This window comes from Merops nubicus, unplaced genomic scaffold, assembly GCF_000691845.1.
Source record: "Merops nubicus isolate BGI_N331 unplaced genomic scaffold, ASM69184v1 scaffold19977, whole genome shotgun sequence".
Taxonomy (NCBI): domain Eukaryota; kingdom Metazoa; phylum Chordata; class Aves; order Coraciiformes; family Meropidae; genus Merops; species Merops nubicus.
Window position 1 is genome coordinate 12,574 of NW_008619821.1, and position 24,588 is coordinate 37,161.

The 24,588-nt window shown below is 37.9% G+C and overlaps 1 protein-coding gene across 1 annotated transcript; it reads right to left on the reverse strand.

Annotated features, from left to right (window-relative positions):
* Positions 1 to 1,079: 1,079 nt before the first annotated feature.
* SLCO4C1 (solute carrier organic anion transporter family, member 4C1) lies at positions 1,080 to 24,448 on the reverse strand (the record flags this gene model as incomplete). The annotated part of the gene is made up of 12 exons (XM_008943944.1): positions 1,080 to 1,204; positions 2,340 to 2,477; positions 5,004 to 5,068; positions 6,563 to 6,750; positions 9,102 to 9,255; positions 11,494 to 11,689; positions 12,913 to 13,057; positions 13,350 to 13,465; positions 14,343 to 14,464; positions 15,725 to 15,821; positions 18,445 to 18,639; positions 24,185 to 24,448. Coding segments are annotated over 12 exons (1,805 nt in total), but the record flags the coding sequence as incomplete, so codon positions are not given.
* Between the last annotated feature and the right edge of the window lie 140 nt (positions 24,449 to 24,588).

Genomic DNA, 24,588 nt, shown 5'->3' on the forward strand with positions numbered 1-24,588 from the left:
TGCCAGCTTCTCCAGCAGAATGCTGTGGCAAACTGTGTCAAAGGCCTTACTGAAGTCCAGGTAGGCAACATCCACTGCTTTTCCCTCATCCACCAAATGGGTCAGCTGATCACAGAAGATCAGATTGGTCAAACAGGACTTGTCCTCCATGAACCCCTGTTGGCTGCCCCTGTTGTCCTGCACATGCCATGTGAACACCCTCGAGATGGACCGTTCCATAATCTAATTTTTGCTTTTACCTATTTTGATGCTTGCATACCTATACTTTACTGCCTTTCAGCATTGTTTCTTGGAGTTGAGAAAACTAGAACCCAGTGACTTATGAATGACATAGCATACACAGAAGTTGCAAGAAAATAGGTTTTATTTTCAAATTTTATAGAAAAATGTTAACAATGCTTAAAGAAAGCAACAGTACAGCAAGTTTCAGTATATTCCAGATAGGAAGTTGTGTACTTAAATTAACAAATATTTTGCTGTTACAAACCCAGCTACCCTATAACAACTATTTATATTTATCCACAAATACAAAAAAGTGAACGTATGTCATTAAGAGAACATGTTAAAGTATAGTTTAAACATGTTCATACTTGCACATTCCCAAGTGTAGATACAGTTAAAATCCCCAAATAAGGCTCTAGCCCAGGTTCTATACACATGAAATAAATCCATTTTTAAAAAGCACAGTTCCATGTAATGTACTAAGTTACTTGTTTTCTCCCACTACGGTCCCACTATGTACTACTTTGTAAGTAGGGGGAGATGGGGCTCACCGTCAGCACAGCTCAGCTCATTTTTGCTGTTTTTTCATCAGAGTATATCACCTTATTTCACTTAAATTATAGGTTAAACATTTAAAATTAAACTGCAAATTCAAGTATCACTTTTTTTGGATATACACAAAGGAATACTAACAAATATGTTTAGCAAGTTATAGAACACATTCACAAATATTTTAAATTAAGAACTGAATATGAACTTTTATATTTAGGTAGTGACATACAGGAACTTTGGTACAAGTGTTATAACAGTGCTTATTCTTGTTGGCTTCTTTTGAAATGCCCCAATTTGCCGATTATTTATGTCTGTAGAGCAGTTACCATTCCTGAATCCTTTGGTGGCAGGGCTACACTTGCTGGTGGAGGCTTATACAGACATACTGCCATGAGCACAAAGGTTATTGTGATGATTTTGCAAGCAGCACCTGAATGCAAAGAACAGAGGAGTTCTTACTGCAGTCACCTTCAATAGTAGACAAGACTATTTCAGTCATTCATAAAGTTTCACATGATGAGTTACACTGTAAGAGTTTTAAATGGATGCTGTGAATTTCCATGTGTTTTACATGAACTACCTATGGCAGGCAAAGGCAGTTTTCCAACTGACTTCAGATCCCTCACATGCCTGCCAGTTCTGGCTTGCAGCAGCTATTGTCATTACTTCAGTTCCATATTTCTTGACCCCATTCTAGCCTGAAGTACAAGCCGCCTTTATTTCTTGCTCCAGCACTGTATCCCATTGCATCAATATTCTCTTTGACACAAACTAAAACTCCCCATGTACAAACCAGTTAAGTACTCTCTCCTTGGCTACCTTAAAAGATGGCTTCATTTATTCATCACTTGTACATACTGTCATCTGTGCAACTCCAGAGTGCAGGAAGAGAGGGGAAAACAGGAGCCTGTGATATTTTATCACAAATGTGCCTGAGAGATACTGAAGCCTGAAGTTGTGGCGACTCCTTTTTCAGTTTCAAGATTACGTATTAGCTGTTCAGTTTATGCGCTGTAATTATCAGCTGCTAGAAGACAGGACAACAGCAGCTACCACAGATGCAAGCTTAGCCTGCCTTCCCTCCCTCAGCCATACATACCTCACACACTTGAAGGGAACAGACTGTTAAGTTGGGAAAATTTTTAACTAGTGTTCAGAGATATTTTCCAAGATCTTGATATTATGTTAGAGAAAAGAACTGAAATATGACAAGATGAAGAAAGCTCCTCAGACCTTAAGGTGCCAACAGACCATATCAGATAGGAGTAAAATGTGTACCTCCTAAAATTCAGTAAATAAAGTGTGACAATCAAGAAAGACTGAAAAGCAAACGCAAAACTATTTTGTATTACTATTTATAAAAGTTTTCTAGGTAATTCTTAAGAGCCACTTAGTATGGTCTTGATTCTTCTGTATTTTGCTTTTTGTTATTTATGAATTAAAAAAACTCACTGCTGCTAAAAAATAAAAGTTTGAAGTTCATTTTTAAAATTGTTCCCATCTAGCAGTCAGGGCTAATACATCTATTACCTTGTCCACATATTTAATATGAAGAAGTCACTTACTTATACCCATCAGCAGAAAGGCCATTCTTCCATTGTCATACACCCAACACGCTCCTTTAGTTTTACATTCGTTGATATCCCACAGGGTACAGCTGTAGTCTATAGCAACACCAAACAAAATGGGTCCAGGAATAGTACCTAAAAAACACAGTAACATGTTAGAAACTTTGAGCTGCTAGAAATAATCTTACCCGGTCTTAATGCATACAGTGAAATGCCAAGCCAGTGGGGAAGAAAATGGGAGAGGCTCACGTTAAACACTGTATTTTGTTAGAAGTCATAGGGCTCATGACGCAGCAAGTGTGCCTCTCCCATTGCTCTCAATTAACAGCATGCAGAGAGTATCAGTTGATTTTTCATACAGCTCTCGCTTTATCAAGCAAGAAGCCCCAAAGAGGGCTGGAACACCTCTCCTACGAGGACAGGCTGAGACAGGTGGGGTTGTTCAGCCTGGAGAAGAGAAGGCTCTGGGGAGACATGATTGCAGCCTTCCAGGGTCTGAAGGAGGCACACTGAGAAAGGTGGGGAGAGACTCTGTACAAGGGCTTGTGGCGATAGGATGACAGGTAATGGGTTCAAACTTGAAGAGGGTAGATTTCAACTGGATGTAAGGAAGAAATTCTTCACTATGAGGGTGAGGCACTGGAAGAGGTTGCCCAGGGAAGGCGTGGATGACCTCTCCCTGGAAGTGTTCAAGGCCAAGCTAGATGGGGCTTTGAGCAACCTGGTCTAGTGGGAGGTGTCCCTGCCTGTGGCAGGGGGCTTGGAACTAGATGATCTTTAAGGTCCCTTCCAACCCAAACCATTCTATGTTTATATGATCCTAAGTTTTTGTTCAAAGGCTTGATCTTCTTTTCACTTCCCCAGTTTTCAATGGAAAAGAAATGTGATTAAAAATAGGGGGGAAACAGCTGATCAGGGAACAGAATTTTCACTGAAGGAAAAAAGTTCCTTTCCTCAGACCATATACACTAACCTGTTCTAAATGCAAAGAAGTAAAATGTTATGTTAATATGTTCAACTAATACTTTTCCATGCCTCAGATGTAGCCAGCCTTCTAGGAAAAAATGTCATGTAGTGAGTAGTGTTTAAAACTATTCTTGCATTGAATTTATTAGACATGTGACATTTGTTAAAACAGTGATTTATAAAGCACAAGTGTTTTGCATCCAGGTATAACAAACTCTATAATAAACTCACCAGGTACATCACTCCATGTCTACCTAACCTACTCAAGGCCTCAACTGTTCTCAAGCTAACAAGCAGCTATGTCCTCACTACAGTTCAGCTTAGGACACCTGTGTGATTCCTCAAGTCTATAGAATAAATATCTTTTTTGGTAATAATGCTGTTAGTTGCTGCCTTCTTCAGCCCCAGTAAGTACTGGCAGTGCATAATGTTCTCCTATCCTCTGCTCCAGAGTGAAGAGTTAAGACTCTGCCATGGATACCTTAACTTTCAGTAAAGCATAGCAGAGAAGCCCTCATGCAACACTTAACACTACCTCCCAGCTAATTTCTACCTTTGATGATGTTTACTTTTGTTATGTTTTTGTTTTGTTTTGATTTATTGGTAGAATGACTCAAGATTAATTGGAGTTTCAATAGGTACAGCAGAACAGAAAACGTACAGCTAGATTTAAAGTAGATATTAGGAAGAAGTTCTTCAGTATGAGGGTGGTGAGACTCTGAACTAGATTGCCCACAGAGGCTGTGGATGCCCCCTCCCTGGAGGTGTTTAAGGCCAGGCTGGATAAGGACTTGAGCAACCTCGTCTAGTTGAGAGGTGTCCCTGCCCAAGGCAGGGAGGTTGGATTAGATGATCTTTAGGGCCTCTTCCAACCTAAGCCATTCTATGATGATATTTGATATCAAATGGCAGGGAACAGCTGCAGTACTAAACATTGACACAAAATCCTAATCAGTAACTGAGCCTTGACCCAGTCTTGCATTACATACGTAACTTTAGAAGTGTCTAAGACTAAAACAAGAGTATAAAATATGTCTGGGAAAATTCAAATTAGCAGTTCAGAGAAGACCCGAATTCTTTTTTGCTGCTTGTTTTAAGGTGAATCACCTACCTTGCTGATATCCTGGAGATGCTTAGCTTTGGAATTTAAGTAGTAAATTTCCCGCACAAACTCAGTAATTACTTATGCACAAGTGTATGCAATTTCATCAAGGCTAAAACTAGTCAAGGAATTGAAAGAGAAAGGAGAAGATGGAAGACTCCACCTGTCCACTTTCCAAATATACTGGCATATCCAATAAGGATAAAACTGTACAGGACAATGTCTCTTAACTTCTGGAACTCAAGATGTTAACCACATGAAGATGTTTTCTACTACACCACTTTTTCTTATCTCAGCTTTCAGAATAGGCCTCCTTCTGGAGGAAATGACAGCAGGTGCCTTTTGCTGAAAGAATGACAGTTACCTGTATTTTGTTTGTGCCAATAAGAACAAGAAAGGCTAAAATGAGCATGCATGCCCTATCTAAAGAGGAATTTGAATCCAGCTGGCATCTGCCTTATAACAAGTCTATAAGCCAATGACAGGCTGCTTCAAGTTCCTGTGAAAGCTTCTTAATGCATTACTTTTAAGTCTCAAAAAATGTCAAATACGTAGAATATTCAGAGGCAAGTGTATCAACAAGCAAATCATACCCAGCAGTCGCAGAAACACCGACTGTACTCCAAGAGCAAATGAGCGTTGTTTATCTGGCACACACCTGTAAACAACATTTGCAGTTTAGGACTTGGTGAACAAGTTTTAACTTTTCCATTTCTATGTTCCATTCATCAGTGAATAATCTGTTAATTGCCGGGGGTTTTAGAAGTCTAGTGTGCAGAACAAGTAACCAAACAACTTCAAGAGGTATTTTGACAAAAGATAGAGGCAACTCCAATAGCTCATCAAAAACTCATCTTTTTTAGTGCTAAACAAGACAATGTTTAAATACTTAAGACTTACTCCCTCATTCTGTTCTATGTATAAGGATTAGCCATAGAAAAATGTCCAAGATGAGCAGTTGTTTGAGGTCACTCTTAGGATCCCCCTAACCGTAAAGGCAAGTAAAGAAAGGAGAATGAGTTTTGCATAGTCTGGGTGATTACTTCTAGCACTAGAATATTGGTCACAAACATGGGTTTGCACTTAAGTTGCACAAAACAGGCCCACAGAAAAGACAGCAGAATATACTTTAGTAACTTAAGTCATTCAATGATTTAAATTATCTTTTGCATATTTAAACTGCTCTAAAGTCCTCTTCCACAAAAACTGTTTCACCATTTCAACTGAAATGCAGAAGGATTCAAAATGTTATTGCCTAGAATTATCTAAACAAAACTATGTCAGCTCAGTTTTTAAGATAATGTAACGCATTCATATTCTGCTCCCACACTAACATGACAAGCTACTAATTCCAGACTGAGAGGAACCCTGAGCAGGAAGTGACTACAAAGCACTGTTCCAGTACATCATTTCCCTCCCCAGCCTAGAAAGCTGGAAAAAGAGCATTTAACCACCCCCTTCCAAATCATCATAGGTATAGTGCACACATGCTTACGTATCATGAACATTTCAGAATGAGGACCATGTATTTAAAAAAAAAAAAAAAAAAAATCTAGCTTTCACACATAAAAGTTTCAATGATTTGAAAGAGCCAAACCACTGGTTAACAGCCACATACATGCTGTAATGTTTTATGTTAATGACTACCACACAGAGAATCATATGAAAGGTATTCTATAGTTCTTGACAGACTACAATTTTGCAAGTCAGAACTCTGAACTTGGACAGGAATCGACGTTAAGAATACGAGACTGTCATTTTCTTCCTTTCTTGGTACAATCTGAAATCCTGGCACTAACAATAGACTAATTCAACATTTTATTCTTCCACGTATGTGGCACATTGATTTTTCCTGTTTTGACTAAAACAGTCAAGAGTGTTCCCAAAAAAGATAGCTTTTGCTACAAGTAGGAAAGATTTTTTGTTTTTAATAAACCTAACCTGCATCTACCAACCAAATGTAATTAGGTAGTGGACAGTGGCACGACTTTCCTCTGTTTCAAGTACTGCCTGCTTACCACACGAAGTACCACAACAGGAAATCCCTTGCACACTGTTTTAAGTCCATATTCCAGAGAAAAACAAATTAGAGTATACCACTGATCTGAGTTTTCACAAGAATGCTACCTACCTCTCAGCCCAAAAAACATACCTGAGAATGGCCACAGTTGTCGGAGTAACAGCCATAAATGTAAAAACAGCAGTAAAAAAGAAGAAGGTCAGGAATAAAGGTAAAAAACCACATTGTGTTGGACATTTCCCAGGGACAGCTTCATAGAGAAAGTCTTCTGAAACATTTTCTCTTTTTGGTTTCCCAATACAGGAACAATTGTGGTACATCTACAAATAATTTATAAAATAAAATTCGTCTCTAAGAACAACGTTAAGTGACACTAATGTGGTAGATGTTCATTTGGTCTACATCAAACTGAACACAAGAATAAACTCTGACTTTACAGTATTGCAAACAGTCCATTTCCTGATGACCATATGACACTGTAACCCTCATTTTTAAAACTGCTTCAGCAGAACTTGATTGAACCAGCTCACCTTAGTAAGAGTTATTTTTGGTAAACTAAAGATTTTAGAGTTAGAGGCACAAACATATGCAGTACTTAATATTACATAAAAACAAAGGAAGTCTTGAAATACTGTTATACTTGAATCTTATTGCAAGTCAGTGAAGTTAACACCAGTTACTGTATACAATTAAGAAAGTGGGAGATACACTGTTCAAAACAAGGTTTTTCATAACCATATTTAGATACAAAAAAAAATATGAAAGTATATTATTTTCAAACTAATCACCTCTTTGAAAACATTATCAACATCATGGAGAGTGTCAAAGGTTGAAAGAAGGAAATGTTCCTTTTCTCCTCTCCCATATGAGACTGGTCTCATCTGCAAAGTGTAACTTCTGAACAAAGAGTAGCCAAAAGCTGCCATTCTCTTACAGCAGCTGTCCCTCATGGTTCTCAAAAGTCATTTATTTCTAATACTGAAAATAGCTAACGTTAATTGTTACCTGGTTTATCAACCAAACCTGCTGATTATTTCCGTACAATTGAGAAGTTATACTCCAAAGAACTGTCTTGACTACTCAAAACCGTTATTTGAACCAGGTTCATTCTTTAGATTCAAGTCTACTTGTGCCACTATTTCCCCAAGACCTTATTCTTCAAGCTTAGATAATATATATTCAGTTAGAACAGCAGCAGAATAAACTAGTGACCACAACAGCTCACATTCTTCAGATATGCTGGCAAGTCCCAGATCACCCAGCTTAGCAGTCTTGGCTATAAACAGGTGGGTTTTCACAACAGGCTGTACTTGACAGGGAGGGACTTAAGCAGGAAAGAACAGAAGCAATGCTGGACTGCTTTTGTGAGAAGGTGAACAAATGCAATTGCTTTATGATCTTCATTTAAATTCACCCAAGTTTGTTTTCAAAGAAAAAAAAAAGGTCAGTGAAATGGAAAGTTTTCACATCAAGAAGCAGTCAGTCTCCTACATTTTCTACTAGATAAGACCTGTTCTTACTTACCATTGCTCTTTCCTGATATAGGAAGTCCCTAGAGGTACCCTGTGGTTCAGCTTGCCTACCTGTGTGATATTCCTACACTCATCCCATAGCCCTGCTCAGGAGTTTGTTGTACTAGTAGAGAAAAGCACAGGAAGTCACTCAGTTCTGGGAAGGCTTGATAGTAACAAGCCACTTTCATGCCTGCTTATTCCTACATCAGAGTCAACCAGCATTCAAGGTTCAGGAATTCACAGAAGCAGGTTGCCAGGCATACAATAAACATTACATTATGCTCAACGATCTAGGCAAGAACTGCAGTTTAATGTCAAGGCAGTTACTGATTTCTGCTCTTCTGATTGCCAATTCCATTTAAAGTACATTCAGGTTTAATGTGATCTAGTATTTTCAGCACTAGAACATTCAAGAGAAGTAACATCTGCAACATGACACTGCAGTGATGAGGAACGTACTGTGACTGAGAAGAAATTCCCAGAATGGAAAATGGTAATGTGCCCATGAAGTTCACAGAACAATTCAGGCTGAGTAATCACTGCTGTTGCAAATAAAGCTATGCAAAAAAGAAACAGTTATGTTACTTGAGTGGATCTGCTGGTGGTGTAAGAACTCAGCCCAACATAGAGTATAAAAAGCCAGACAATGAGTAGAAATACAAATAGGGCAATGGGCTTGAGCAGGCTTCAACCCACATATGCCTTCCCCAAAACTGGGGAGCATCACAATGGCAAGCATGCTAGAAAGATTAGCAATGGGAATCACAGTGCTATTGTGACTGAACTGTATATTGCAATTGATATATTTTGCCAAGTGTAAACTTAAATTTATATTGGATCTTATAACTCTGTTAAAACAGAAAACCTCTGTAACACCAACCATCATCAAGTAAACTTGATATTAAACAATGCACCTCCACAAGTGGACTATCTGAAAGCACCTGGTCAGAGAGTACTGGATTCTTATGCATAACAACAGTCACCCAACTGAGACATCCGTTCCGAATCCACACCACTTTTTCTTGTATTAACTACCACTTACGATTCAGAAATACTGCAACTTCCATTCATATTAAGGGAGGAATGTCTTCACTATAGAATGCATTTTGCAAGCCACCAGAACAGATCAGGTTAGCCATCCTCACAGCACAAGGTACCTTTTTCATGTTGTGAAGGAGTTGTGACGCACAGCCTGCGTAGCAGGGGGAGAAGTACTGCACCCCGTCTCTGCCACAGACCGGGTAGTACACGGAATGCAAACACCCGCAGTCTGCATTGCAGGGCGCTGTCAGGTTATGCAGTGTCCCTGTTCTGCAAGAAGTTAAAAGTTAATTTAAACCCAGCAGATATGCAAGTACTACAGTTTTTATAGGATAATAGATCTCAAACTTCTCAAGTGATTTATGCACTTAGTTTTTTAAAAATATTCCTCCAACCTCCCTTCGCAAAACAGATAACAAAATTCTATGTCTCAACCCAACCCTTAGCTTTTCCCTCCCACACACTCATACATTTGACTTTGAACAGTTTACAGTTTTAAGAAAAAAAAAAAATGCGACAAGAGTAAAAGCAGTATTTAGTGTTCATTGAACTGATCATACTCCGAGGTTTTTTCCCCTGTTTTGGATTCAAGTCCAGTTGCAAACCCACTGCATTTTTGTTAAACACCGCTACGCAGACATCTAGATGGTTCCAGCACCAAGGTGATGCACATGCTAAATGTAGAAAGACATGGCACTCAAAACAAAGTCTGATCATGCCCAAAAGGACTTGAAAGATTTAAAAAAAAAAAAAAAAAGATTCTTGACGCAACCAATCGTTTAGGTAACGAATCTGGCATTTTCAGTTCCCAGTACAGTATTTAAACTGCCGGCAGTGCCAGTGTCCTGGTTTCAGCTGACGGAACCCTCAACCTGTGAAGCTTCTTTACTCATTAATACATTACGATCAGAAGATCAGAAGGTGGTTTGTTTTTTTTTTTTTTCTCTCCAGTTCCACCTTAAGTAGGTCCGTGTACATCCAAAGCTCATTTTTAATACTATTAATATCATGGGACTACTTCAAATACAACGATACTATGACCTATGCTGGAAGTAAATGTGTAAATTGAAAGTACCTACAGTAAGTACAAAGTAAACTCTGTTCTTCATTAGTTATTCCCTAAATATCCAGAGAAAATCTTTCTGCAGAGCCTTCCTGCACTCAAGCAGATCAACACTCCCACTTAATTTCATGTCATCTGCAAATTTACTGAGGGTGCATTCGATCCCCTCATCCAGGTCATTGGTAAAGACATTAAACAGGACTGGTCCCAAAACTGAGCCCTGAGGGACACTGCTCATGTGTTTCACATATGAAAAAATGTGTTTCACAATTACCTAAATGAGAGACCTGAAAAAACACATCTTTCAGGTTACTTTTTGATAAACTTTTTAATACTTCTTGGTTATGTTTATGTCCATGATTCCATTAAAGGACCAGGGAAAATTAGTAGCCCTCATATTCTATATTTGTTTACTTATTTGCCTCCATGAGCAAGACATGGTTTTCCCGTGTTCTTCTATTTGTTATGTTCACTTTAAGTCACTCAAAAATTATTACCAGGTGAAGAAACCACATAAGCCTTAACTGTTGACTAGATGTTTATAATTTTCTCCTAGAAGTATTACCATCTTGTGTGTGCATTAGAGGCTACAAAAACATTTTTCTGCATTTTCAGGGCACACTTCATGCTGTTATGAGGGTAAATATCCCCCTCCCCACACTAGTTAGTTTCCAATGTCTTTTTATGCATTGCTGAAACTTAAGAGATTCTGCTTTAGTGCCTGACCCTTTACTAAAATGGAGGATTTGGGAGAAAAACAAAAATACGTTGGTAAGTTATTAAAGAAATCTGTATTGTTTAGAGAAGTCTTTCCTATACATTAGCAAAATATACTTTGAATTATGTTTAAGTAAACCATGTCACTCCACTAATTTTGTTCTTCAGCTTGGGTCACTGAGCTATACTCTTTGCATTAAATTTCTACCTCTATCAGCCATTTTACCAGGAAAAAAGATAGCCTTCTTTATAAATGGAAACTGAATGTGCTAGAACCTTACATCATCATTTTTCTAGGGAAACACTTGCAATCAGTTTAAGTTGCAGTGCACCTCAATTCTCTCTCTTGAAATTATGGTACATGGCAGACTCCTTCCAGGAACTAACTGCCCAGATTGTCAACAGCTGGTTAACACAGACACAAAAGATACGCTACTTCTGTGAAGACAGGAATTCAGCTGAGTCAACCATGGCGATTTCAGATAGAATGGTTACAGAAGCTGGGAGTTTTCTGTCAAGCAGGAACCAGACTGTGCAGAGCACTTTGCAAGCAGTGTATCATTACATTTCTTAATCATCTCTCCATTTACAAGGTTTTGGTGTTCCATAAAACACGTCCGTTTCATACATCAGGGCAAAATATAACATTTTAAGAAGCTGTTACCTTGAAGTAAGTAAACTATATCACAGAGTACAACAAACCCAAAAGAACATTAAAGTGTATTTACCCGTTATATGTTTCAGAGACACCTGCAAAAGGTTCATTCCCACATTTAGCAAATAAGAACACGGTGTTTAATAGTAGAGCCACTGAACAAGTGCCCATCGTGAACTTGATTATGCTTTTGCAATCCATTTTGCACTTGGAAACCAAGATGCCACTTATGATTTGGCCTAGTGCTGCTGCTGGAACTAATACAAGCCCTAGAGGAAAAGAGACATCAGCAGTTACACAAAAATGTAAGACATTTTACTGAATTAATTTTTTTTTTCTGACATTTACTGAATTACTAAAGCAATTTAGAACGCAATTTTACATCAAGAACAAAATCACAACAGTTACCTGCACCTTACAATGCAGCTCATGTGATACCATTTTCAAACCATCCTACCAGAATCTGTCAGCTAGAGTAATTTATTCTACCTTTACATTTTCTTTAGCCTTATCAGAAGTTCAAACTTGACAAAATACTTTACAGTTGTACAATATCCAAGTGCAACATAGAATAAAATAGACCACTTAGGAGTACTACACACTGGGCAGGAGAACACTATGAGGCCACCCCAGGAAAAGAGAAAATTCTCTTTCCTTTCTTCAGTGGTTTTTGTTTGTTATGTGGATGTTCTTCATGTGTCCGTGTTCTTTGTTATACAGTTGTGTTATGAACTTTTTCAATAAGAGAACATAATCACTATTATACATGAGACAGCACAAGACACAATAAGGCATCTACAAAAAGATTGAAAAGTCTGAATCAGTGGGACAGTTTTGCTGTCAGAGGTGATAATGATTTATTTTCTTTCCACTGCTAGGATTCCAGATACACAACTAAGCATTTTTGAGACTGATCTACAATACAACACAACACAACTCTAACTTGTACTGACCTGAGACACCTAATTCTAAAGACAATTCAGATACAGTGGCAGAACTGTAAAGACTGCAAACACCTTATTAGCACATTATGGTGGAACTGAAGGAGGGAAATGCTAAATGAACCCCTTTCTTCTGGTAAGTACTGCCTTTTTTCCAGCTGCCCTTCATCTTGCTTCCTTTAGCAGACACTAAGGCTTTAATGCTCCTCCAGCTGAGTTTAATTTTCCTCACTTAAAATTCCTTCACCAAGAAGAAAGGAATAAATTACAGTTTCAGCAGCACATCTCAATTTCTCATTCTCCTTTGAACATGAGTATCAAGCCTTCTGAACATACAGAAAACAAGTAGATTTACACCCTTTATTAATTAAGTACCACGGTTTTCAGAGGGCAGGCAAGAATAAAATAAAAATACTGTTTCTGCTGTGAAAATTTAATTTCATTTAAGTATATTCATAAACAAACACAAGATGCCTATATAAGCTTCTACCTATACTGCTAATGAGGTGTTCAGCACAATAGTAAGTTTTAAAAATGAAAAGCAACACTACCTCCAAGAGTCGCTGAAAAACTTGGCGTCTTTCCAAACTGATTTTCTATAAACTTTGGTAGAAATGTGGCAAATCCAGTAGCAACTAGAGCTTCTGAAGAACTGGCTATTATTAGACTCATAAGTACTGGATTCTTCAACAGTATCTATGGGAGAAATTAGCATAACACTCAGGAATTATTTCTTTGTGGTACCATGTAAACTACAAGTCACCATATTTTAAAGCAGATACTCTCATGTGGAACTTCATTGATATGCTTTTCTTACATTAACAACCACCAACAAAAAGCACATGCCTTAAATTATCAGTAGCACTGGAGACTTCCACATGACAACATGGTAAAGCAGCAATTACCTTTCTAAGCATCTCCATATTACCTGAAAAAGAATGTAATTTCTCAGCATATATCAGTTGCCATAAATTCAAGATTTTCTTACCAGGAGAGCCATGGGAAAGTCTTTAAAACTTTTTCCAATATTCTTGGTCTCAACAAGGACCTCACTTCCATCATCATGAGTTTCAGAGATTTTTTCAGCCTGTATTTTTGCTGTTCCTATAAATGGGCATAGTTATTGACAATGGAAACATTGAATACCTGGGTCTTAGACTTAAAGTCAGAAAAAACATCAAAATAAGTGCTCTCTTTTCTCAGGAAATTAGCTCAGACATTGTAAGTCTTATTGAAGATTTCATTGGCACAGATCCATAAAAGGACCAATAATGTATTACTGTGGGGAAAAAAAAAAAAAGGCTGAAAGCATCACGCCTCCATTGAAAGGCCTTGGCTATAAGAAGATATTATTAGGGACTTCCTAAGAATTTCAGGCTACCCTGAAGCCCATTCAATTTCTTTTTTTTTGTAATGATTCTCATATTCTCCCCAGTTCCCTACTTTTTTTTCCCCCTCTCCATCATTTCTCTTTCTGGAAACGCATAATAAGTTCCTTCAGATGCTCTTCAAAGGGACTCCTAGATAGTGTCTGCTTGAATAGAAATTATATTAAAATTATTCTTGTTTGAAGATTGCTCTGGCATACTCTGCTTTATTATTCCCTCCAAAACAATATGGCAATTGAGTTAAAAGTAAAAAAATGTATGAGTTAAGTCAATGAAATTTCCTTATGATTCTTGGTGGGTAACAGCAGCTTTAAGCACAGCCCTGGGTGCTTATCTGCAAGTATCTTCCAAACTTTAACCATCAGTTTCCATGCTCTGTTTCTGGTCCTACCACACACCATTACATACACAAGATCCTGGTTATAGCCCATGCACCTTGTTTTAAAGGCTACATATTGGAAACAAGGTGTTTTAAGCATAGACAGCTAACCAAGAAACAGAAGCAAAGAAGAATCACTCAGTCCAGCAGTCTATAGCCCACAAGTATCAACCAATCTGTTTTCTGGAGTAGTCCACTTCTTATTTACATTTACCTGGTAGGTGTTTTGGAAAACATGAGAAAGGTATTATAAGAAGCCAAATTGCAAAAAAGCATGCAAGAAATGCTATCCACCATGCTCCAAGCCAACGTGGGTCATCTTGATCCATCTGTGTACTGAAAAATAATTTGGAAAAAGCAGGTTCACCATTCATTAATTCAAATCAGCAATTTCAGATGTCAGCAAGCTGGAATTACTTGTATTTAAATACTGACTTAACAGAAAGCCTCTGAATACTGTCATTTTCTTGTTTTCTAAATATATTAATTTTATCATATACATGCTTAAAGCACATTCATTAGTTCTATTGTAACAATACTGCATCCTACAAAATACAGCTTTCAATTCATTAGTCAAATTCATTCTGATTTAAAGGCCACCACTTGGCTCTGAATTCGAGATCCTGTAGCATTGCTAAGATACTGGAAAAGCTGGTTTCAGAGAGAATCTTCATAATCAATGAGTTATGTGAAAACCAATACAGAAGTTCAGAACGTCACAGCATTGATCCAAAGTCCCTAAAACTACAGGCATTAAGTGTAAATTATGTTTCTGGTTTGGACAGTAGTGCAGCTTATAATATTTTTTGAAGAGTGGACTCTTACTCAACCAGTAGATATTCCAGCAAGCTCTTCCTCAAGAGCTAAGTAGCAGTATCCTACCCCTCACCTCATATCACATCTCAGGGTAACTTTTTGTGCAATAAATTAATAGCTGAAATCTAACCCTAAATGAGCAACTAATCAAAATAACAAAGCATATTAGCTATTTTAAGGCTCATTAACAAGATATCTTAAAAAGATCACAGAATCACAGAATCACAGAATCACAGAATCACAGAATCACAGAATCACAGAATCACAGAATCACAGAATCACAGAATCACAGAATCACAGAATCACAGGGGTTGGAAGGGACCTCGAAAGATCATCTAGTCCAACCCCCCTGCCAGAGCAGGGTCACCTAGAGTACATCTCACAGGAAGGCGTCCAGGTGGGTTTTGAATGACTCCAGTGAAGGAGACTCCACAACCTCTCTGGGCAGCCTGTTCCAGTGCTCTGGCACCCTCACAGTAAAAAAATTTTTCCTGATATTCACCTTGAACCTCCTATGCTCCAATTTGCACCCATTACCCCTTGTCCTAGCCAGAACCAAATATTTGCACTACAGAGAAATGTTTTGTCACTGTGCAAAGTAATTCACTTGCTAGAAGCCTCTGTGAATACAACTTGTTGCCAAGTTAAAGAAGCTCCTGAAAATACAGTATTTTCCTAACAAAACCCTTTTTATCTTTTTCACATGGAGAAAAGATGAAGATTTTAATAGGAATTATTAGGAAAAGAAAATAGAAAGCAAAACACCAAGTTGTATCTTGCCTTTCTGGGATCTGGATATCAATATAAATATTGAGTAGCTGCCCTCCTAAGACATAGCCAATAGCAGGACCCAGCAGTGACATGGCATAGCCAATTCCTGGAAAAGAAAATACATAGGAAGCACCATACATTTTTAAAGCTTTCTTTAAAAGAAAAAAAAAAAAAAAATCCTAAATCAACTTCAGACCAAATGGTTTCTGTAATTCAACCTGCTCCTTCACTGTCATTACTTTGACTATAGCATACAAGAGAAGAAAATTGTACTTGTCCCTCAAGAAAATATGCAAGTCTCATTGAAAGCAACAATGCAGAAGTTCAGCAAAAAATTTCACTGACAGCATTTTTATGCATTACCAGACTGCCTTTTGCACATTTTGTGCTTAAAATCACTAGGCAGCTCATGAAAAAGTTTAAGTGAAGCTGTTACAAGAATTAGTTGTTAATAGTAAATGACCAAAATCTAACAATCTCCTTATTTATATTTTCAAATCTTAAGTTGTTTTTTCGTTACTTAGTTGGTCTTGCCAAGATCAAAAATCAAGGTCCCATTAAAACTTTTGATTGTAGTAAAATCTGCCACAAGTTAATTACAAACTCAATCACATGCATGTCTATTTATTGACATGAGCCTTAAAATGCAAAGGTAGAACCCCTTAACAGCTCCTGACAGTTCTGAAAAACCACAAACAAAAGCTGCAGGTGTCATCATATCTTCCTAGCGAGCTCTCAGGTCTATTTTTGTCCATTTTTTTGGCCTTAGGAGAAGATTTTCTTGATGTCACATCAGTCTCCCTGGCCTACCAGCTAGATTTCTGTAGCACTGTAGCACTGCTGGCAGGAGCACTGTCTCTGCAGATAAAGGATTGCAACTAGTACTAACGGGATCTGTCTAAAAAAATTCTAAGACGTGCATCCTTACAGCGGATATTCTTGATTTCTCATTTGTTTCCCATGTGCCTGCATACTGAGTATAATTTCACTCTTCAGACAGTAAGAATGAACAATAGGGCTGACACACTGAAGGACACACCCAAGTATCAGTAAGCCAAAACATATACTGAACTGATATATCCCAGTTTTTCCTGTATTTTGGAAATAGTGACATGCTCACAGGACCCGAGTTCAGTCCATATTCACCCTACATAACTTCAAGCCTAGCTTGGAAGGTGCCAATTTCCTCCTACAGACCATTTAGTTTAAATTACTATTCAAAACTGCTTCATTTTTCATTGGCTTTAGATGTAGATGCTCCTGTTCAGCAAGAGAACAGTTTTCACAAACAGTTCTGCACCCAGCTTCTGAAGATAAACGAGCTACCAGTTTATGAATTGCAAGCTTATAGTTTAAGAAGCTAGCAGCTATCTACAAACTAGAAAAAGTTTTAGTTTTGGTTTTTTTTTTGTTTTTGTTTTTTTTTTTCCCCTCCCTGCTTTGCACAAGCCTTTTTGGATCAGGGAAAGCAATGCAACGTATTTTAAATCCTCAGTGCGTTGCATAAAAGCAAGCAGTTACCTGTCAACCCAGTTATATTCTACTCTGGTTATTTCAGGCAGAATAAACTGTTCTCCCAAACTCAGCAGTTGACTGAAGGTTGCACAAGTATTATTGTATTGGTCTGTTACAAGTATGAACACCTGGCACCATTTTCCTGAGTTTTCAGGCCACTTCTTGATTCTCTGATCATGTAGACAGTCCTAATCCTGCCCCATTTTTTACTGGCCTCAGAAAAAAAAAGTACAACAATCTTCTCTCTCTCTCTCTATATATATATATATAAAGAATGAAAGCAAAAGATGTCTTTGTTATTTAAGATTTAACAATGCTACTATTCTACTTGTTGACTTCAAATGAAGTGGCTTGCCTGGAACAATTAATCAAGAACTGTATGCAAACAGATGATGACCTCAATTTTGCCACCTAAAATATTGATTTAGTCTGGTAAACTGTTGAAGAATCAAAGATGCTTTGAATACTTCCTGCCAAGTTACCAGTACAGCTAATATACTTTTACCAGCTTACATCTAAAATGGGGAAAATAGCAAACACCTTTATACCCATAGAATACACACTTAGGCTGCAATGAGCCTGGCAGTAAAAATGCACATAACAGAGAAAGCTGACTGGAAAGATTAAAAACCATTGCTAAGAATTAGTATTCCTTAGCTTTAAAACAGCCCCACAGTAAGACAAACATTCTCCATGTTTCTAGCTAATCCCTCTACTTTCAACCGAGCAAGGACACCGCCAACATTTTCTCCAGAAGTGCCAATTTTGTATGTGGCTAGAAAACTGCATTGATCACATGATGCACAGGAGGGTCTCTGCACTGAGGGAAAGGCCTATTGTTAGAAGGTAAATAAACAGAACTGTTAAAGGATACAGTACGTATACAGCACGGTCTGGCTACTGACCTGATATCCAGAAGTTCTCCACAACTATGACACTAAAAAGCAAGTTTTGGTGCGACTTATTCTGTTAACAGGCAGGCTACATAAACCACTTAATCACTGTCAGCTACTGACATGACTAAACAGCAGGAGAGGTGCACAAAGTAGCCTTGAAAACACTTGATACTTATAACAGATTGATTCAATAAATGATAGAGAATTTACACACATAAGTCATCAATGACAAATTTAATTAGAGGAATTCATAAAAGCATTTGGAATCAGAGCAGTCTGTGATCTATCCAATGTGTTATGAACAGTTTTTAAAGTTACCTATATAGAGGGAAGACTTGTGTTTTGGGACACTATCATCAATAAAAGCTGTTCCCAAAGTATAGAGTGGAGTTCCTCCAACTCCCAGCAGCAGTTGTCCCAGGATAAAGACGTAGAGATAGTTGGGAAGAGAAGACTTCGTGCTGGCGCTGCAAGTGAAGTTAGCAGAACTTGCTTCTGAAATTTGACACGTGTCTGAAAGACAAAAGGCAGCAGACTTCAAAATTTTATTACTCTACTGATCACAGTCCAACTGACAAGAAAATCTGTACTGAAAACTAATAAACATACGAAGTGCTGTTAGTGCCAAGCTTCCATTTGAATTTTCAGGCCTACTAATACATGGTATATGAAAGTGCCCTAAATTCCTATGGGTATCATATCGCCCAACAGAAATACTATCATGGCTTTCTTGTTTCCTTACCAGAAAGGACAGATGGGTGAAGCAGCCTTATTAAAATATTCTAGCTTGTTGAAACCATTATTGACCAGATGAATGCAAAAACCCCAAACCTGTCAAATGATCATTCAAGGGACTAATGATTGCTCCTAGGTAAAACATTTCATTTTGTTCTTCTACCTTAAAATGATTCCGAGAAGCATTAACAACTTCCACTTGTGACAGAACAGTCTGAACCACTTGACAAAGTTATACTGGAGGAAAGTGCTCAGTCATTAGGAGGATTATCTTTACTCGTGACTCTCATACAGTGTTTTGAGAAGTGTTTCCAAAAAAAAAAAAACAAACCCATCACATTACTATCTCTCACAGGGAACATATTGTTGTATCTCCAGAATGAGCAGTTCATGTAAAGCCTCTGTACTTGTCCACATACAAACAGGGAAGCAGAGGTAGAACAGCCTAAACTTGTATCTGCTCCTGTAACGCTTGTCAGTCACCGTGAGGAGGGAAGAGAGAAACGGAAGAGAGGGACTATGTTTCCTCTTCCCCTTCCTCTTGCTGCCACTGCACTTTCAGCAGCAGACAGCTCCAGTAACAAGATCAAAGAGGAGCATGGTTCTTTCCAGGTTCTTCCACAGAAAAGCAGACACCCAAAAGAGAATAAGCCCCTCAGATAGGTAGAAAGAAGCCATGCTGAGCAAATATAGGAAAATACCCTTCCGATCAGATGAGAAGCCTGATTAACTCTCTATACTTTGCTAAAAAATTATTATATCATTTTTCTAATGTACATTCAATAACGCTTTTTTGCTTAAGCAAATAAAGGGAAGCCTGTCCACATTTTGGGCTCACAGCACACAAAACACAAGGAAGTGCTTGCCACACAACAGGTATTTTAAAGAGAACTGTCTACACCAGTCTACACACAGGCTTTATAATTTTATCATGTCTTCCTCCAAAAGGAAGAGCACCACAGTGGTGGTGGAGTCATGTAGCATCCAACAGATGATTCAGTGCTGTTGCACAGAAACTGGCCAGCAGTGATGGAAAAAAAAAAAGATGAACTCCAGGGGTCGTTAAACTTTTCCTTCCTTTCCACTTAAGGACAATCCTCATTTTAGCGCATTTTACCCCAACATTGAGAGCTCATCACGCTAGCTTGTTTTCGGAACCACGTAATCGGGTCTAAATACAAAATTAAGAAAACTGTCAATATGCACTTTAGTACAATTATAACCCTTTTATTTGCATCAGCCATCAGAATTTTTTGAAAGTCAGAACATATACTTGTTGCGGGGAGTCATGGGCCGTATTTCATGTTTTCAAGAAACACTTTAAGAGCAAAGATGATTCCCTGCAAAGCTATAAGATTAAACTAGCATAAGTCAAAACTGCCATCAAGCAGTCTACTGTCTCTACTGCAGTTATCCATGTCATCCCCTTCTTATACCAGTTCAAGATTTAAACAGAATGGTAAAGTGACACAGGTTAAATGTAACCTGGATGAGATCCACAAGCCTGTCATGCCACAAGCCTGCTGTCATGAGAACAGTGGAGATAGAAGTCACTGGATCAAGAAAATCTAACCTGAGACAAGCTGAACTCTGGAAGAAGTTTAAGACGGGCAGCTGACCATTTTTACCTACCTTTTCTCATTAAACTTGTTTTCTAAAAGTCAGTGGATTCAATTTGCATTTTAAAGAGCAGAACTGCATTAAAGGCAACACCATCCAACAAAGTTAGCCATTACAAACCTTCCTGCATTTAATCTAACACAGCTACCTGAATAAGTTACATGAAGGCCAAATATCTCATGCAACACACTAGCCAAGAAGGCAGAACCAACTGTGACATGCTTTAGCAATCAGATTAGTTAGAAGTAAGACAGGTTGACTAGTTCTACCTCTTAAACTGCAGCCAGTAGGTGTGGGGTTTTTTTGTCTTTTGAGGTGCTGGGAATAGTTTAAAGAGTTGTGAGGCGTAAGAAATACATAACAGCTTGGTTTCTCTTTCTTTTTAAAGGGGAGACAGGTTTTTAAGTTTAAGTCTTGAAGGAGAAAATTATCCAAAGTTTCAACAAACATCTGGAATGAAGATTTAGTTTTCAGAAATTTAGTTTAAAGGCAGGTGTTAACAGTATTACAGATAATCTAAGTAGTATAGGTAAATAGACCAAACAGTGTAGAGAACTATCTGTTGTTTGACTAATCAAGTCTCTTCAGAGATCAAAATAACAGAAAAACCACAGACGTCCTGATGGCAGAAGACAAAACAGTCAAACTAGAGACTTGCATCACACATCCTACTGCCATTAGTATCCAAATGCCAGTCTTCTTCACTCTTTAATTGCCCTTCCCATGTTCTGGCAAGGAACATAAAATTAATGCCCTTCTGAGAGGATTCACTAATTCTCAGACCCCAACTAGCTTATCCACCACCTGAGTTTCTAGTGTAACAGAGAACTGAAGAAAGGTGTTGAAGTCATTCTCCTTCTTCCCAAATCACACCACAGACATTTCGATTCAAATGGCTAAGGCTTGTTATTAACAAAGAAATTTCTTCTTTCCAAAGACATTATTCAGAGCCTGCTAATGAAGAGATTCATGGAGTAATTCAGGTTGGTAGAGGCATCAGGGAATGGTGTAGTCCAACCTTCTAATCCAAACAGTGACAAACCAGATGAAGACCAAGTTGTTCAGGACTTTACTCAGCAGGGTATTGAAAGCCCCCACATACAGACCGCAGTCCTTCTGGGTAATCTGTTCCAGTGCTTGGCTGTCTTCATTGTAAAGTTACCTTCCTTGAGTCAAGTCAAGCCCTACATTTCATATTCGCTGTGACAGACACCTATTAAAATTTAAACGTGCTTCAATAAGATCGGAGACAGAAGTTTAAAAGTATATTGCTTATAGCAGCTGGAGTTTTTACAGTCCCATTGTACTGTCTACAGGTAATCAAATGCAGATTGGTTTAATTACATACTAACCACCAGATGGAGCTCCTGACTACAAATACCAGAGATAACTGAGACACTGAGGACCCTATGTAACCTAAAAATCTGTCAGAACAAATACCTGCTTGCACCTGCGTTACAAATTTGAGTCTGAAGTCTTTCTGGAGATTAGACAAGACGTGTTTGCTATTACTAAAACTTTCTGTAAATAGGTAGACGGTTGGTTAGCTACTCTTTCAATATGAAATGGATCAAACTATTTCCAGAGTGTTATTATGATAAATATTCACAAGTGAAAAGTCTCATGAAGCAGGGTATGTATATATACTCAGAATAAAAGTATCTTTTATTAAGAATAAAAAAAATATCTCAAGGCAGAACAGCAATTTCCAGTTTCCAGGAAGCCTGTAAGCCTTACACCGAAGTCTAGATGCATTTTGTATTCCAGACTAAATCTATTAAGTTACCTGGCGGCCATATTAAATACTACACTGACCTATACCTTGAAGTTATCCTGCAGATCAAACTCATTGTGCTTACATATAACAGATGAAGATAATCAAGTAACCAACTAGGAACTGTTCAAAAGTAAATTAGGTGGTAGATTTTAATACAATGCATCAAACAAAATTTTACTCTCATTAAAATCTCTATAAATTACCCATCCAAACAAATAAGCAACAAGGAAAGCTTCTGGGGTGTGGTGCTATTAAATTCTGCAACTAAATGTATAGATGCTTCATCACCATCAGAACTAGCTAAACCAGACACCCTGTAAGTAAACAACACTACGTTATTTTAACTGTTAAAAGGCTGCCATTGCACAGCACCTGCAGATTAACATCCAGATTGTCATGATGAAAACATTCCCTGAGCTCAGTGGCAGCGTTTTGTTTGTCAGCTAAGCCCTTCACAACATAGGCACTTGAATTACAGCAGTCGGAATAGCGTGAATCCAGTCAGTTTAAAGTGCAATGGAAAGAAAGCAAATGTTCCAATTAAAGTTTTCCCTATAGATTTTAGATTTCAGAATTCCGCGTAGAACATGATCCCTAATAAGGTGTTAAAACCTACAGCACCTTTAATGGCAGATGAAGTGGCAGAAGTTTGATGAAACAGTAACAGATTCTTTGAGATTTCAACCTAAATTGGTGAGATGGGGGGAGATCAGTTGCAATAGCTGGCCACCTCTCTTCACACTCACACACTGTGTAACACTTACAATGAGGTTTGAATTTTTTAATATTAAATTCAGCTTCCCTTCCATACTAGTGAAGTGGGGAGGGTAATAATAAAACTGAAATTGTAGAATAAAGGTACTGTTATAGAACAAGAAGCAAGTAAGCTGTGGTCCCTCAATTAAGTGATAACAAATAACCACCTGCCCATAGCCTCCAGACACTGAGGAATTTTCTTCTTTTGGCCCATTTAGTTTAAAGTTCAATTAGTTTCTGCCTCAGATCCTCATTTATTAGCTAGGGAACAACAGCCTACCCAAGTTATTTAACTAATAGTCAATGTCTGGACAGTTCATGGAAATGTGTGATGTGATTAATGCTTAAAAAAAAAAAAATCTTTTGAGACTCAGCAACAGGAAGGCTAGGAACCTTCTCTCAGTTTGCTTAACAGCTACTGATTTTAGTAAGCACTCCAATGTGCTTAGTCATTCAAGGCATAAATCTGATTGAACACTACAAAAACAATCCTAAAAGACTAAGTCATACTGCTTTAAACATATCTCGATGTTTCTTTATTATTTAAAGGTGTGCCAATAAGTTGAGGCACAACTAGTGAGCTGACTTCTCCCACAGTTTCAGTACTACCTTGTTCAGTATAGTTCAGTATTGCTTGCTCCTTCTGTATTCCAAAAACCCAGAGATGTCAATATTTGAGAACAACTTAGTGAAACTTGTTAATTAATTACTCAAGATGCCTTCAATAGTTCAAAATTCAGAACTGCAACATGCAACCACTTTTCAATGGGAAGATGCCAAGTCTTAACTGCTTCCACTTAACATTTTTTTCTACATCAGTGACCTAACATGCATTGCTATTCACAAAGAAATGCCACATCATCTTCTGCTTGGAGGAAATTTTAATTGCAGTCATCCATGCAAGTCAAAAAAACCCACTGTATTCAAATATTGCTTGTAAGAAAGATCTGACACTGACACTTGAATCTGTTCTGAAAAAAAGTTAACTGTGCAGCGAGATAGCTGTTGAAATTACAGATTTCAAAGAAGCATTTTATTTTCAGTGATAGAGATAACACCCTGTTTTTAGGGCTTTGACAGAGATAATACTGTACCAAATTAAGAGTTGTATCAAGTTGCTGCAGAGATTACCTTTTTTTAACCATTTTCAAAACATGAAAATAAGCTTACCTTCAAGTTTAGCTCCATACTGGTATTTTCCACTACTGAAGTGTGGTAAGGAAAATATAAGTGAGCCCAATCCTAGCATAAATGCTGAGAAAGCAAGCCATCGAGGTTTGTGCCCTCTTTCTCCAAAGAAAGATACAAACAGTGACAAAACGCAAAAAGCAATGTCATAGCTTGCAGAGATTAAGCCAGTAAGGGAACTGTTCAACTCATAACGCTTCTCAATTGTTGAAATACTGATGTTGATCAGGCCATTTACTACAATACCTAAAAAAAACCATAAATAAATATATTAGTCAAAGATACTTATGAATGATAGAACTGCAAGGGTAAACTTACCATTGTGTGACAGAAGGGCTGAAATTGATATATTTACAAAGTTACATTTTAAGGTATTTATTAGCTTT